General features: G+C 33.3%; 1 protein-coding gene across 1 annotated transcript in view; it reads left to right on the top strand.

Annotated features, from left to right (window-relative positions):
* The window catches only part of LOC126774534 (uncharacterized), a 203,717-nt gene that overhangs the window by 147,380 nt on the left and 39,558 nt on the right, over positions 1 to 16,779 (top strand). Inside the window, exon 8 of the mRNA XM_050496097.1 lies at positions 3,055 to 3,250. Coding sequence (XP_050352054.1) covers positions 3,055 to 3,250 — 196 coding nt within the window. The remainder of the gene's footprint in view (positions 1 to 3,054; positions 3,251 to 16,779) is intronic.

Genomic DNA, 16,779 nt, shown 5'->3' on the forward strand with positions numbered 1-16,779 from the left:
TAGTTTAATTTGACTACTTGCCTTTCACGCCGAAGGTTCTGGGTTTGATTCCCGCCCGGGACAGACATTTATGTACGTGAAGATGTCTGTTTGTCCTGAGTCTGGGTAGTCTGGGTGTATGTATCTATATAAGTATGTATTTACAAAAGAAAAGTATTATATGTAGTATATAGTTGCCTAATTTCCATAATACAAGCTCTGCTTAGTTTGGAATCAGATGGCCGGACGATTGAATGGATTCGTAATTCAAATCCAAATCAATAAATCATATAAAATGATAAAAGTATAGGGTTTAATATAAACAATACTACGTAGTAATTGTAGAACTCAACGCTTATAATATCATTGCTCTTTAACAGATCTTTAGTAACAAGTTTTGATACATCGTAATATCTTAAAGAGCTTAGTGTCATCCCTAACTTAAGGCATTTTACGGTGGGTTTATGAACACATCTTTACAGCACTTTTATGAGTATTACCGCCCTTAACGACTTCCGAAGGAGCGTTATGTGGTCATAACTGCATGTATTTCGAGGTTTGAACTTTGTAATGTTATGAATACTTTGGCATTTTATCACGAATATCACTGAAGTTAGAAATCTTGCGTTAAGTCGTATTTTTACAACTCATATACTTGGATTACTTTATTTGATGCCATAAAATAGTAAAAACATATATTCTACGAAGATTCTCTTCTATATTACCATTGAACTTGATTTGAAAGTTGAGTGACCCAGTATAATAGTAGACATAAAGAAGTTAACATCTCATATTCCAATAGTTTACGGTGTACTTTTACAGTGTATCCTTGAAAGTGTCAGTTACGTCTACGAGCAAAGAATCTAACGTCTCGAAACCTAAGACAAGTTTCCTTAAATGGTAAAAAGAATGTTCAAAGTCTAACACGATACTTCATTACGAATTGACAGATACGTGCTTCAGAACTTCAAACACATGCATTTTTCATCACCGAACGAAATTTTCCTTCACTGCAAAGCATGAAATGCATGTCGAATACAAACTAAGCAGTTAAACTCGTGACTTAGTTGAAATCCGAGTGTTTATCGTGGTACTATTTTAGCTCTTTATATATATATAGATAAAATTTAAATAGTAGCCTGTAAATGTCCTACCAGTTTATGCCCTTCTCTCTTTTTGAGGTTTATGAGCTTCCAATGGGGATTTGTGGACACAAATGTAAGCAAATTTTCTACCAATATCAACAGATTTCAATTCATATTTAAATCTTATATAAAAAGTAATAATAAAGATCAAATAGTATTTGTTAATTATCATTTTAATTGTATTTTATTAACATATTTTTGTTATTTATTGTACTTGACGATTTATACGTTGCAAAAGTTTATTTAAATATAAATACTTTACTATACTTTATTGTACGCCACAATGGAAAAAAAACGACATAGATACAACCAATAAGAGTAGCATACAACTTTGGCGACCTTATCGCTACATAACGATCTCTTCCAGGAAATATAGGTGGGTGGTGCTGTAATAATAAATAAAATAACATAAATCCAACATATAATAAATGTCAATATAAATATACGATACACACATATATTAATCAATAAGTTATATTATTAATTATATTATACATACTAAAATTATAAAATATTTTTAATTTTAAAAATAAAGTTAAACATCTGCTAAATTAAAATTCAAGATATCAATTTTACGAAATCTAATATTTTGTCATCAAAACTAAAGGTGGTTGGTAAGCTTATTTCTCCTAGGCACGCTTCATTATATAAGTTTCTTGTTCATTAATTAATTATTCGGTTCGCGCAGCTTACGTCCTAATTCGTTACTGTCTCGATACTCGTGGGGTTATGCCTACATGTACGTGAACTGTATACGGACATTTATGTAAATGATAACAGTATTCGAACAGGCTGCTTAACTAATGTACCGCTTTTGAAATTAGAATTTTGCTCCGTCTGCCCTGTGCTTGAATAAGTTTTATATTTTAAATTTAAATTCGATTTTATATATTAAAAAAAAAAACATTCCAAAATCAGATTTTAAACCATATATGGAAGGTTAAATCAGGACAGAACCATTACATTTATATACTTATTTGTGCTTATAGTTCTCGTGTTCGGCGATGAAGGCAAACAGCGTAAGGCTTGCATGTGCCGAATTAGATTCTACCACCAAATCTCACCAGAGTAGCGCAACTTCAATTGGTATCCTTAAGAGATAAGGCATTTTCCCAGCAGTGGAATTATTTACCTAAAATACATAAGCGATGTAAAATAAACTTTCGAATAACTATGCTGCTATGAATACGTGAAAAGTAGACAGCTGACTTCACACACGCCACGCACACAGCTGCACTCAATTGAACAGTAAAAGATGGAATTGTTCAAAGCAAAGCTTACACAATATGTAGAGGACAAACACTTTTGTGGTTCTTTGAAAATATTTTGTACTAATATTTGGGAAATGCCTTCAAAGTAACTTCATACGCTTGTTTTGCGGACACGAATGAAAGACGTTAAAATAAATTTCTAGTACGCGTAATTTTTTAATGAAATAATATTATAATCATCATTTATTTTCTTTAAAAACGCTATCTTAGAAGTATTGGAATATTTGAAAGAGAACAAATACTTGAGAACCTTGTTTCACCATTACTGGAAAAACGCGTTAAGCATTTCCCCCACGGGAACAGTAGGTGTGGGGCTCGCCGGTGTCCAAGGAGCCGAGTGCACCCCGAACATCGGAATACCCACTTAAAAACCAGCGGTACCCTTTCCGACTTAACGAGGAGCGCCACGGGATCGCTTTCGCATGCTACCGTGACGCTCTGACGGCCGACCCGCCTAAGCGGGCCTCCAACAAATACTTTACCTAAACAAGCGTGAAAATATATTTTCCAAATTAACATTTTTAGTTTCTATCAAAATCAATTCCGATATTCTTTTTACCATTTCTTTTAGTGAGATTAAGATTTCAACGTCTTCTTGAAAAAACAAACTGTTTAATGCACGACAAACATACGCTATAATGTTCTTATATTTGTTACAGATCCGTATAAAGCTTCGAAAGTACAATGCAACGAATCAATAGTACTGTCTCATTTGCACCCGCATGCAACTGTCTCGAGTCCTGGATTCCCTCGCCCGTATCCTGATGACGTTCACTGCGTTACTGAAATACAAGCACCACCAGCTCATACGATCCGACTACATTTTGAGGAGTTACTCACTGAGCATGAACCACAGTAAGTATTAGATAAAGCGTTACTGTTATTTTAACTGTCAAAATAAAGCACACGTCATTCTATGTGACATTTGCGAAATAATCTATATTTTTGTATGTATTCCATTGGCACAGAAGACAACTAGGAACGAGATGATAAAAAAAAAAATTTCCTTATATTTTACAATCATAACTATTATGCAATAATAGAATTATGTATATTTTTTATTACACCAGCCGAGATGGCCCAGTGGTAAGAACGCGTGAATCTTAACCGATGGTGGGTTCAAACCCAGGCAAGTACCGCTGAATTTTCATGTGCTTACTTTGTGATTATAATTCATCTCGTGCTTGACGGTGAAGAAAAACATTGTGAGGAAACCTGCATGTGTCTAATTTCTCTGTAATTCTGCTTCATGTGTATTCAACCAACCTGTATTGGAGCAGCGTGGTGGAATAAGCTCCAAGCCTTCTCCTCAAAAAGAGAGAGGAAACCTTAGCCCAGCAGTGGGACATTCATAGGCTGTTACTGTATATTTTTTTAAATATCAATGTCCCACAAAAGACTTACCTGTGTATTTTTGTAATAGTACATATAAGCATATGTTTATTCCTAGTGTTAACAGTATGTACGTCACAATTTCTGCAAAAATATTTTGTTTTGGCGGTATTTTGTTTTTAAAATTAGCAGAAATAGGCCCCTATTTGTTTATTCATAAATAGTTCAAATAGTACAAATAAAAATAAAAAATGCGATCGTTACGTGGCGCCCGGTAAAAGTGAAAAAATTGATAGTTATTAAAATAAGTTATAAGTAAAGCAAACCAACCATTGTAAGAAATTACGATGTACCCACATTTATATGTATAAAATAAAGAGTATAAAAGGGTCTCAAACGTTTTTCGAGATCAGTTTATCATTACGCTGCCCGAAGGCAGCTTAGTCGTGACATTCATAAAGTGTAATCGCGATTTAATTAAGGACTAATAATTGTGAAAGAAAACCGTGTTATAATTGAATTATGATTTAAGAGTGATTGATGTGTAAAGTGATTTAAAATAAAATTGTGTGATAGTAAATTGGTGTTTTTTAAATTATAATCGTTACCCTCGAAGAATTTATTTTTACAAATATCAGAAGTGGGATAACACTGAGTCGAGATGTCCGGTGCACCTGCGCCTAAGGAAACAGGGAGTCGGCAATCTAAGGATCGATCTTTACGTTACCGTAATAAGCGCCGCAAAACTACATCTGACGTTGAGAGCACTAGTGTTTCATTTAGTTCTCGCGATACATCCCGAATACGGAGTTGCCGTCACCGAAGACGATATTCAAAAGGTGTTGAGTGCAGTAAAACAAAACGTACACGTGAAACCAGCCAAGACAACAACAGACATTATCGAAGACGTAATCTTAGTCGTAGCCACAAACGTGACTACAGCCGAAATCGCAGCAGTGAAAACACCACTGTGACCGCCGCCGAGAATGCAGTCGTGGCCGTGATCAGCACTACAGTCGAAACCAAGGTAAAGTTGCTGGTCAACGCAGCGTCCGCGACCGTAGCAGTGGCGGTAATCAAGAGGTGCTGCGTAGCTGCACCAACCAGTTGCTTGATCACGATCGCAGGAGCCATCACGCATCCAGGGAGCATTTTAACACTCATGGTATGGACTTTACAAATATTTTGTGTGAAAGTAGTAAAAGCAATAAATCTGACCTTGACAAATTTATAAGTTCACTATCAACAGCTATGGCTAAAAATAATACAGATAGATTTTAAAATACTATCAATACATTACCTGAATTTGATCCATCATTAAAAAACCAAACCATGTCTATGTGGTTAAATAAAGTAAATGAGAGTGCATCTATTTTCGATTGGTCCGAAAGACAAACGATACATTTTGCTTTATCTAGACTTACTGGCCTGGCCAAAAAAATGGTATGAGTTCTTTACAATAAATCTTAAATTTTTTACATTTTCATATCCTGGGGCAAATGGCTCCTATTGCGGTCAGATTGCCTGGTAGCAGGCCGATTGCCGGGTGCGGGCAAATTGCCTGGTCGCGAGCAGATTACCCTGGTCGCGGGCAGATTGCCCTGGACGCGGGCAGATTGCCCTGGTAGCGGGCAGATTGCCCTGGTAGCGGGCAGATTGCCCTGGTAGCGGGCAGATTGCCCTGGTAGCGGGCAGATTGCCCTGATAGCGGGCAGATTGCCCTGGTAGCGGGCAGATTGCCCTGGTAGCGAGCAGATTGCCAGATTGCCAGATTGCCGTGATCGAGTGAAATTGCCAGATTGGCGTGGTCGCGGGCAGATTGCCGTGGTCGCGGGCAGATTGCCGTGGTCGCGGGCAGATTGCCGTGGTCGCGGGCAGACTGCCGTGGTCGCCGGCGGATTGCTTGTACATCTGATTCAGATTGCTCCGACCGCGAGAATATCATACTGGAACTTTTTTTTGAGAAACACGAGGTCGTGTTTATTTGCAGGACGGCCGAACTGTAAGAAATTACGATGTACCCACATTTATATGTATAAAATAAAGAGTATAAAAGGGTCTCAAACGTTTTTCGAGATCAGCTTATCATTACGCTGCCCGAAGGCAACTTAGTCGTGACATTCATAAAGTGTAATCGCGATTTAATTAAGGACTAATAATTGTGAAAGAAAACCGTGTTATAATTGTATTATGATTTAAGTGATTGATGTGTAAAGTGATTTAAAATAAAATTGTGTTATAGTAAATTGGTGTTTTTTAAATTGTAATCGCCACCTTCGAAGAATTTATTTTTACACCATGCACACACGAGGGAGATGAAAACGGTGGCGGAGAGGCCCTAGGCGGAATAAGATGGCGTTCGCCGTCAAGACGTATTAATCGGTCTTACCCAAAGTTCACCAATGTTTCGCTTGAAAAACTAAGCCATATACACATAGATCACCTTGGCCTTGATCGTGTTATATAAAGTATATAAAATTAAAACTAACTGTGTAACAATTTGAAATTTTATTTCAAATTTTCAATGCGTAGGTTTCTTGTTATTTCATTTTCATTTTAAGTGACACTAATTTATAACACGATAGTAACACTGCAAGAAAGACTGAGTAACATTAACGTTTAAAAGAAAAACTTTGACGTAAAAAATTGTCATCTCTGTCAAGTGTTTAACGAGTTTTAGTTTTTCAAAAATACAAGTAATGTTAATTATATATAATTTTAAACATACTATTGAAATTTAAAAAATAAAATCATATCTTCATGATTTTTATTATTTGAATTAAATTACGGGTAGCCACTAGAGATTTAATAATTATCGCCGAAATACACAATTTTTAACAATCAAATTATACATGAACATTAAGCTGTTTAGTCGCAAGCGTAATTTTATTTTACAATTTAAATGAGCCGTTATATAAAACGGATTTGTATTTGGAACAACGTTATGAATTTATTCCAAAACATTTGGAGGGAAAAATGTGGTATTTTTTCTTCATATTATTATAATAATTTGAATTGTATTGCTAGGATAAGGATTTTAGTATATACGTTTATGAATGTTTTCACGGTATTCGGCATATTTTTAAAGAAAGAAACATATTCAAATGTATATTATAAATGTATAAATAAATTTAATAAATTATAAATGTATATATTTAAGAGTCCCCCCGCAACATATGTTTAAGTATTGAAATGTACTAATACTATACAATCGCATCATAATTCAAAATGCTAAATACCAATTTCCATAACTCCTTCAAAAATGAAGAATTTTTAACAAACTTTCAACTCCTTATTATATAATAATATAAAACTTTCAATAGACTTGATTTGAATAAAAACATATACACTAGTAATAAGTACAACAAAATAAAACTAAAGTTATTTCATAACTATTTTCAAATATTGTTAAGGCATGCAAATGTATAAAACCAACTTAAAGCTGCCAGCCCTTAGCAGCGCACGGCTGCGCTTTATCGAAGTCGATGAACAAAAATGACATTCTTGCGAGCATTAACCATTGAAAACAACACTACATTCGTGTGTATAGCTCATCCGTGCGTTTCTCTGTGTCCGGCCTTACATTTATTGTATATTATTATATATTGCTTATATTTTATTTGTTTTAGTTACAATTATTGAATGTACCTTATAAATAACTCTTTTTAATAAATGCTTTAAACAACTTTGTTTAAGATTAATTAATAAGATAAATAATAACTAATTTTATCTTAGAAAACAAATACATTAATTACTATTATTTAAAACTTGTAGTATTCGCGTAGCGCTTCACACTGTCGTAGCAATGCTACGCCATGCAACGATGCATTTAATTACATTTTCAAACATTTGCTCTTTGATAATGCGATTATGTTCGTCTGAATTTTAATTAAAATTACTCTTGCACGTTTTAAACATAATTTCTCTAACCTCTAATTCACGCATTTCATGGTGGAATATCTCAATGAATAGCATTTTACTGGTTGGAATGGAATGGAATGGAATGGTGTTTAAAGTTGGCTTGTACTAATAGGACAATATTCTGCACTGGACATTTATAATGATCTAGCGGCTTCACGTGGTTTCACTGCCCTAAACCTGCTCCGACCCCGTAGGCTTTAACTTGTTGTTAAATAGCCTTATATATTATATTATAGCAAAAAAAACAAATTTGTCAGGTAATTCCAGAGATTAAAAAAAAGCTTTATTTTATTAATATAGATGAAAATTCAGTAATTATTAAATAGATTTATTGTAATTGTGAATTTTCTTTTACAAATAAGTTACGGTATGGCGATAACTAGAGCTGTGCAGGAAATTTGGCGATTTCGTTTCCTTGTTCATCTCATGCTCAGTGAAACTCGAAGTCATATCCCAGCTGTGGGCAATTTCCAAGCTGTTATTTTTATTACTTCACAATGTCTATAGGTAATTAAGACCACTTACAATCAGTTAATTATCTACCTTTATGAGATTAAATAAAAATAAAACTAGTAACAATGTATCATCACAATTGTGTGAACTACTCGCTTAAACTAGTGTATTTTAATTAATTATCGAATTACTAAGTTAATTGAAAACACAATTCGTGTTATATAGTAATATATAATACTCCACCGCATAATTACGTTTCATTAATATTTCGCAACAATAGCTAATGCTGTGTCATGGGTTAATTGCTAAATATGGACAGAGCCTGGATGAATGTCAGTCATACTAAATCCCTGCTGATAACATTTAATTTAGCCTTAAAAGTAGATTAGGACATAATGCTATTGTCACATAATAATATCAAAGGACAATGCACAATTTAATTATCAGTACATTTGTTATATACTGATTATATATTAAAAAGAGTTGTACTGAAAAATTCACTTACTTTTGTTTTAAATTTAACTTTTTATTTAAACATTAAAAGAAATGCTACTTTTATAAATGTCAACATCTAGATTTTTTTACAACATTGCTATCCATATTCGTGAAACTCTGTCGTCAGTTTATGAAGTGATTTAATCAGAACATTGTCCGGAATGTTCGGACGGGTAATAAATCTCCGATCGGAATGAATCCGGAACTGAGAATCAGTTTATCGAAACTTTCTTACGACATTATTTTGACGTTTTTTATTTTAGTTGCAAGCAATGTTGAAACTCGGTGACTGTTGATGTCGAGATTTCAACTTTAATTTTGATTTATTTTAGCATTCAAAACTTATAGTAAAACATACTTTTTCAAATTAGTAACGCTATTATGAATACAGAGGCGGAAAGCACGGTTTTAATATACCAAAATACATATAATAATAATAATAATTTATTTATTCAAGTAACAAGACTCATATACAAAATTACAAAAAAATAAAATAAACACTACTATCTACTACTTATACAATTTACTGGTCCAACTGAAAATTTACAACAGCGGCTTATAAATATACAGTCTAGTCTGTTAGCAACCATGATTAGAATTTGGTTTGAGCTGGCCCGCACCCTGTGAACCAAGGATGCACACTTTTTTCGCATTTATGCGTAAAAACAGTCTATATTCGCTTCAACAAACATCCCTGAAGCACTACAGAAGCGAGGCAACCCCATCAGCAATCTAAAGGCGTTATTGTACTGGACACGAAGTACGATTTAAATGTATAATTAGCCCACAAACTACACGTACAAAAAGAGGTACAATAACCGCGGAAAAATGTTTTTTTTACAGCCCTTGACGCACACGCAAATCTTCTGAAAATTATGTGAGCTTTTATTGACAATGCTCTCCTCTCCCTTTCAATGTCATTATCATCCTTGAGACTGGTGCTTAGTATATGTCCAAGGTATTTAAATTGGAAAACCTGAGTCAAGCTCATATTATTAATTTTTACCAAAGGTATTATTTTTGGACATTTATTACCATTTTTAAATATAATTATCATGCTTTTCTTACATTATATATAAGTCCATGTGTTTTGGCATAGCCTTCACAAGTTGCTAATAGTTTTCTTAGACCACAAACTGATGCGCTAAGCAAAACTATATTATCAGCGTAACTGATATTATTGACGTTAACTCCATCAATATGGCAACCAAACATGCTGGTTACTGAGTACATCAATGAGCTCGTTAACATAAAGATTGAAGAGCGTAGGTGAGCTTAGCCCTCCTTGTCTTACCCAACATTCCAAACTACACGATCGAGATAGCGCTCCATCCCATTTGACATTGTTAATTTGATTACTTAATACCAATTTGAATACCAATGTTTTAAAATTTTAGTAACCTCTGGTGGTCTGTTCCAGCTTTGGCCAAAGGATATCATAGGTAACCAAATCAAATGATTTTGACAGATCGAGAAAACATGCATAAATAGGTATTTTACGGTCCGTATAGTATTTTACAGTTTGCTTTAAACTTAATATTGCAGTTTCAGTCGAGAGACCAGATCGAAAACCAAACTGATATTGTTGAGCATACTGTCAAAAACTTTGGAAATTATCGTAGCTAGTGTTATAGGCCTATAATTATTCTTATCTGAACTATCACCCTTTTTATTTTTTACAATAGGTATCACTATTGTTTTTATCACATTACTTGGCAAATATGCATAAGATAGACAAAAGTAAAATAACATTGCCAAGATTCTGGGCAAATGAGGACAAGCATGTTGTAGATGTTCAACGTTGAGACCATCATGACCAGGAGATCTACCTCTAGCTAAATTATTTATTGTCTGTGCAAAGTCAAAGGTGGTAACTCTTATTCTAATTTTATCTCCAGACTGTCAATTAAGTGTAGACTTTGAAGAACCTAGAGGCGATTTAACAAAAAAGTGATCTACAAAAATATTTGCTATCTCAATAGAATCACTAACGCCATCAACGCTCATGGGAATGCCAGGTTTAATGTTTAGATTATTTGAGTGTTTCCAAAAAGTGTGGAAGTCTTTGTTGGAATGATGTGAAGCTAAAATATCCATCTTAATTTAATTTTGATGATCTTGACACCATTTCAGACGTGATTTAAATATTCTCCTAGCTTCACACATTTGTTCATATAAACGACCCGCAACAGGCTTTCCACTATTTATCCATAGCAAGAATTGTTTCCGGGCTTCACAATGCGCGTCGCTTACGTGTCTGTTCCAGCCAATAACTTTTTTTATGTTTTTTAAGTGTTTTTCTTTCCCGACATTGAATGATCGACTCACTAATAGAACAAATAACATCATTGTACATTTTATCTATGACTAGTATATGGTTTAATTTATTACATTCATAATCACTACAAATTCTAAAGTCATCTGGGAAATCAATAAGTCGTAATTTTTCATGACATTTGTTATTGTAAGCACGAACTTGTTCCTGTCCTGTCCAAATTACTGGACTATTACATTTGACATTTTGTTTTTTAATGTTAATAATATAATCTAGATTGCATTCAATTACCAATGGAAAATGATCAGACCACAATACATCATATCTAACATAAGTATTAACTACTGAGTTCTCAGCCGTTTTAGTTACTATACAATGGTGGTAGGGCTTTTTGCAAGCTCGTCTGGGTAGGTACCACCCACTCATCAGATATTCTACCACAAAACAGCAGTACTTGATATTGTTGTGTTCCGGTTTGAAGGGTGAGTGAGCCAGTGTAATTACAGTAAGCGATGGTTGACATTTCTTACAATGCCAATGTCTAAGGGCGTTGGCGACCACATACCATGAGTGGCCCATATGCTCGTCCGCCTTCCTATTCTATAAAATAAAATGATCCAAATATCTCCTAGTCCTGTGTACATCACTAATAAACGTATAAATATCTGCTTGAAGCCCTAATAATTTCATATCTATGCAGGTCTATTGTAAGTCGTCACAAACAGATAATAATGCATTACAAAATCTGATGGATGAGCATTAAAATCGCCTAATATATAACAACACTCAACTATTATTATTATTATAAATTACTCTCAATTATCGCATTTACTGAACCAAGACAGTATACTGATGCTAGTGCTATATATATGTGTGTACATATATAGCATTAGTCGAAAACCAAGGCAAAAAATCAATGAAATTCAAAGAAGTGATTCTTTGATAGGTTTATCAATTGGTATGACCAAAATTGTCCCGGAGATTTACTGATCGATTATTCTATCAGCAGAACAATATTAAGTATAAACAGGATATATAAAAATAATCCACATTATGAATACCGATTCTGATTTGCGATAAAGAGTAACTACTGATTATCATGTCGATTTTTCTCAATACAATAATACCGAGCCGCTATTAAAATATTATGTTTCTAAAATATTCGCTACGGAATCCGATTTCCGATTTTGAAATGATTCTACTGACAATTTTTCATAATGTCAATTTCACAGATTTACATACATAAATTGTCGGCTCAATTGAAATAAATAACAAACACAAATAAACACTCGAATATTGTACAAGCAGCATAGATTTAAGCACGTTAACTTCAGTCACGCATATCGTACGTGTGTGTGCGTTTAGTCTCGTAATTAACAAAACCACAGATAAACGACGTCAATAAATTAAACTTCGAGTTAATACAAAATTTTGCATTACGCGGTATCCATTGATTGTAATCTTTTGTTATTTATTTTATAATGTATTATCAAGAGCCGAGTTGGCTCTGTGGATTTAACTGATAATCGCGGATTCGACTCCCGAAAAATGCCACTGGTTTTCATGACTTTAATATTTTTATTTATCTATAATTTATCTCTCCTGTGCTTCAACTCTCTTTTTGATTGTGTGTAAAACTTATTTTTATTTTTTATTATAATAATGATCCGAATCAATTTTGTTTCGTATAGCGATTGTTTTCTTTGGATATTGGCCAGGTAAGTGAACAGGTCAGGTCAACGTTGCCAATAACTATTTGGCCAGAACAGTGGCCGCTTTGTTCATTACGTCGGTAAATAACAGATACAAAGCAATCAATACTTGCATCGGCAGCTTTGGCGAAATAAGAAGAATTTATTTTAAGTGAACGTTAAAGAATTTTATTTAGTCTTCGAATTGTTCTCGTAGTTTTATAACGTATATATATGAGTAATTCAACTGGAACAAGAATGGGTTCAAATTGCAGTTGCTAGTGTTAACAATACTTGATTTTTACTGGTGGTAGGGCATTGCATGGGTATTGTGCAAGCTCGTCTGGGTAGGTACCACCCACTCATCAGATATTCTACAGCAAAACATCAGTACTTGATATTGTTGTGTTCCGGTTTGAAGGGTGAGTGAGCCAGTGTAATTACAGACACAAGGGACATAAAATCTTAGTTCCCAAGGTTGGTGGCGCATTGGCTATGTAAGCGATGGTTGACATTTCTTACAATGCCAATGTCTAAGAGCGTTGGTGGCCACTTACCATCAGGTAGCTCATATGCTCGTCCGCCTTCCTATTTTATAAAATATATATATATTCTATAATTTAAAAATAATCTTAGTACACTTTCTTCAAGCAAGGTCTTACAGGGATTTATATAAAAGGGCCGCTATAAATTCCAAGCTCCCGCCAGTTCTGAATTTAAATTCTATTGGTACAATATTCATACAGACCAGAAGTGAATATGGATTTTTTTAAATAACACATTCTATTATATCATATTATAATGCAAACAAACATTATACAAAAACATTAACAAAATTAATGTATAATAACAAAAACCAACTTAAATTACAAATAATCTTTGGCACAGTAATTGTATGTCTGAAGCACCCAAACTTCGCACCAAAAAAAGGCCTGAGCTGGGGTGAAGGGCGATCGCCACTTTTTGCTTTTTTTATATTCACGTATTTTTACGTTCCAATTAATGAATGCATTCGGTCTGAAAATTGTTAAGAATATAATATTCTCTCTATATTACAAAGTTTTAAGCCGACGTAATTATATGAATAGTTTTACTTCAAAATGGAGCCAAAATAAACACATTTCATAATTCATATGTATAGTATATCTTTACTCTGTAACGTACTAAGTAAGCCAACACTCGAAGGCCCTCCGTTTCGAGATAGTTGGTACTAACTATGCTCAACGGGCGGACTGGATTTATGGTTACAATATTTCACAAATATGCTGCACGCTAATGTATTCCGTAGACTTAGTCAATATATTTACTATCGTTTTAATATCTGCGATGAAAAATTTTGTTTACATAATACTCGCTACGCTTCCTGACTTGCCACGATTGATATATTTTTACCGATATTCAACATCTATGCTAATGCTAGAATATTATTTTTTGCTGTATATTAATAAAATTTTGAGGATACTCATATATGTTTCATATATCAATTAGATTAATTTAAAGTTAATTACCAATTATTCATTAAAATTTATGTCTTTTTTATTTAAACCGGACAATCACAACGCTATCTATACCTGTAATGGATTATTGTAATAGAACAATACCATAATTTAGTTTTTAATAAAAAATGCATGTACAATGTATAAATAAATAAATAACTAATATATTTCACCAAAAGATGGCGTTAATGGTGTTTTAAACAACGCTATCGTCGTGCTGTCATTAAAGTATAAGGTGAGATTGTGTTTTGGTTAATATGAGTTATAAATTCCAAACAATATGTTGAAGATATAGTGTATTACTGGTTTTTATTTATACTCCTCTGGGAATAATTCTAAAGTTTTTTGTGACGTGATCAATCAAAAATACAGTTTTTAAGGTAGGCTATTTCTTTGCATTTCATTTCAAGCTACCACCGATTCGGAATGTAGATTATATTGAGAAGGCAAGAATTTTAGTAATTTGTTTTTTCTCAGTTACATAAAAACAACAATTACTGTATATTAGTCTAAATAATGAAATACAAACTAACGCTCTTACTTATAAACGTTGTTTAGTGGGTTAGTTGAACAATGCTGTGTCTTCTTCTTTCGAATGTCACATCAATAATGACAGAAAGAGAGAGATCAGTGTTTAACTAAACAGCCGCTAATATTAAGATAGTAATTTTTCAAACATACCTTAAACATAATATCGACTATCTATAATATATATGTAGATATATATCTTTATACATATTATTGCGGACATATTTGTAATTCTCCATATTTACAATTCAACTATCTATTATAGGATTTTCAGTTCACTCAGATAGCGCCCAGGCCAAGAACATTCTGTCTGACTACTGTTGAATGTTAAACCCTACATAATATTGTAGAATATCTGAACATAAAGTTCCTAACCCCTTGGGCTATTGTCATCCCCACTGCTAACACAAGCTTTACGCTTAATTAGACGACTTAAATAGGAATATGAGTAATTCCTGAAAAGCGGCCGTTCCTTTATTCGTGTTATATAAAACTACAACTTGGCCTTATTTTAGAAAAACAAAATAAAAAATAAAGCCAAGTTATACTTTTAATATTTATTTTAAGTGAATAAGCACTGACATAGCAATTCTACAGTTATAAAGTGATGCTCGTAACAGACTTGGCCGATATCTTAACAGAAATGTCGAGCAAGAATCACGTGACATATCGGTGAGTCAGATTTCCCGAAACGTCAGCTGATACGTGTCTTGGGAGTTCTAGATACGTCTCGGTAAAATACTCGTATTTTAAAACGGATGTCAATTTGTTTAGTTCGAAATATCGTCTTAAGAAATAGTCAACTCGGATGTGAGGAGAAATGAAAACGGCAAATATATTTGAAAATATGCTTCACGTGACATTTCAATCTGTTTTTGAAATGTTAAGACATCATACGTTTGAAGTAGTTATTTATTAAAGCACATTTTTTAGTAACAGCCTGTTAATGTCCCACTGCTGGGCTAAGGCCTCCTCTCCCTTTTGAGGAGAAGGTTGTGGAGCTTATTCCACCACGCTGCTCCAATGCGGGTTGGTAGAATACACATGTGGCATAATTTCAATGAAATTAGACACATGCAGGTTTCCTCACGATGTTTTCCTCCACTGTCAAGCACGAGATGAATTATAAACACAAATTAAGCACATGAAAAATCAGTGGTGCTTGCCCGGGTTTGAACCCACGATCATCGGTTAAGATTCACGCGTTCTAACCACTAGGCGATATTCTTATCTAGCATACTAACAATATTCAAATGTTTGAACATAATTTTGTCGTTATCGGGTTTCTGGTTGCATTTTTATACCAACCCAATGGATGGCACTGTGTAACAAAAAGTTCACAGTAATTAACTTCAGTGATAGGTGCTAATTTATCTTTCTAGAACTATTTATTCAGAAAAGTATTGTGAACATGTGAACATGTATTTATATTACCATAATTTGTTACAATAATAAATTTTATAAGTATAACCTGGGTCATATTCAAATCTAGACTAGTAATAGTTTTGGAAATGTAATTTATATTTTTATGAATATATATATTACAATAGCACATAACTTAAACAATTATCTAAACTGCCATTTAATTAAAACGAAAAAAAAAAAAAACAAAACACATTAATATTATACTTAGTCTAATCAAAAAACACAAAAATTTAAATAAGCTAATGGAAGTTAAGGTGACAGTATCTTTTTTAAATGAACTTAGAGAATCGCTGAATATTTCAATGCCAGGAGTATTTTTTGTCACGGTGTTATATTTTAAACATCAAATCAAATCAAACAATCATCATCATCAATCATCAAATCTTGAAGAATATTATTATTTATTCTTGATTGCACAAAAAAAACACCGTATTTCAGGCGAGAGTATTCTCCTAAAATGATCGATTCGAATCGATTTTATCGACTTACATAACAATTATAATGTATATAATACAAGATAAGTTTAACTTGAATATGAATTAACCACTTTAACTAATTATAGTTATTATAAGAACTATTTATAATAAGAAATATAGTAATATTATAAATTCCACCTCCGATCTACTTCAGGGTTGTAATTGCATTTTACAGTTAGAGTTTTTATCGCATATAGGAAATATGGCACTTAAATTTAAATATTGAGGTAAAATTTATTTAAATATCATATCTAGTTATTTCCTACGAATACATTATCCATTATTCAAGGCA

Source organism: Nymphalis io, chromosome 16 (assembly GCF_905147045.1).
Source record: "Nymphalis io chromosome 16, ilAglIoxx1.1, whole genome shotgun sequence".
Classification (NCBI taxonomy): Eukaryota; Metazoa; Arthropoda; class Insecta; order Lepidoptera; family Nymphalidae; genus Nymphalis; species Nymphalis io.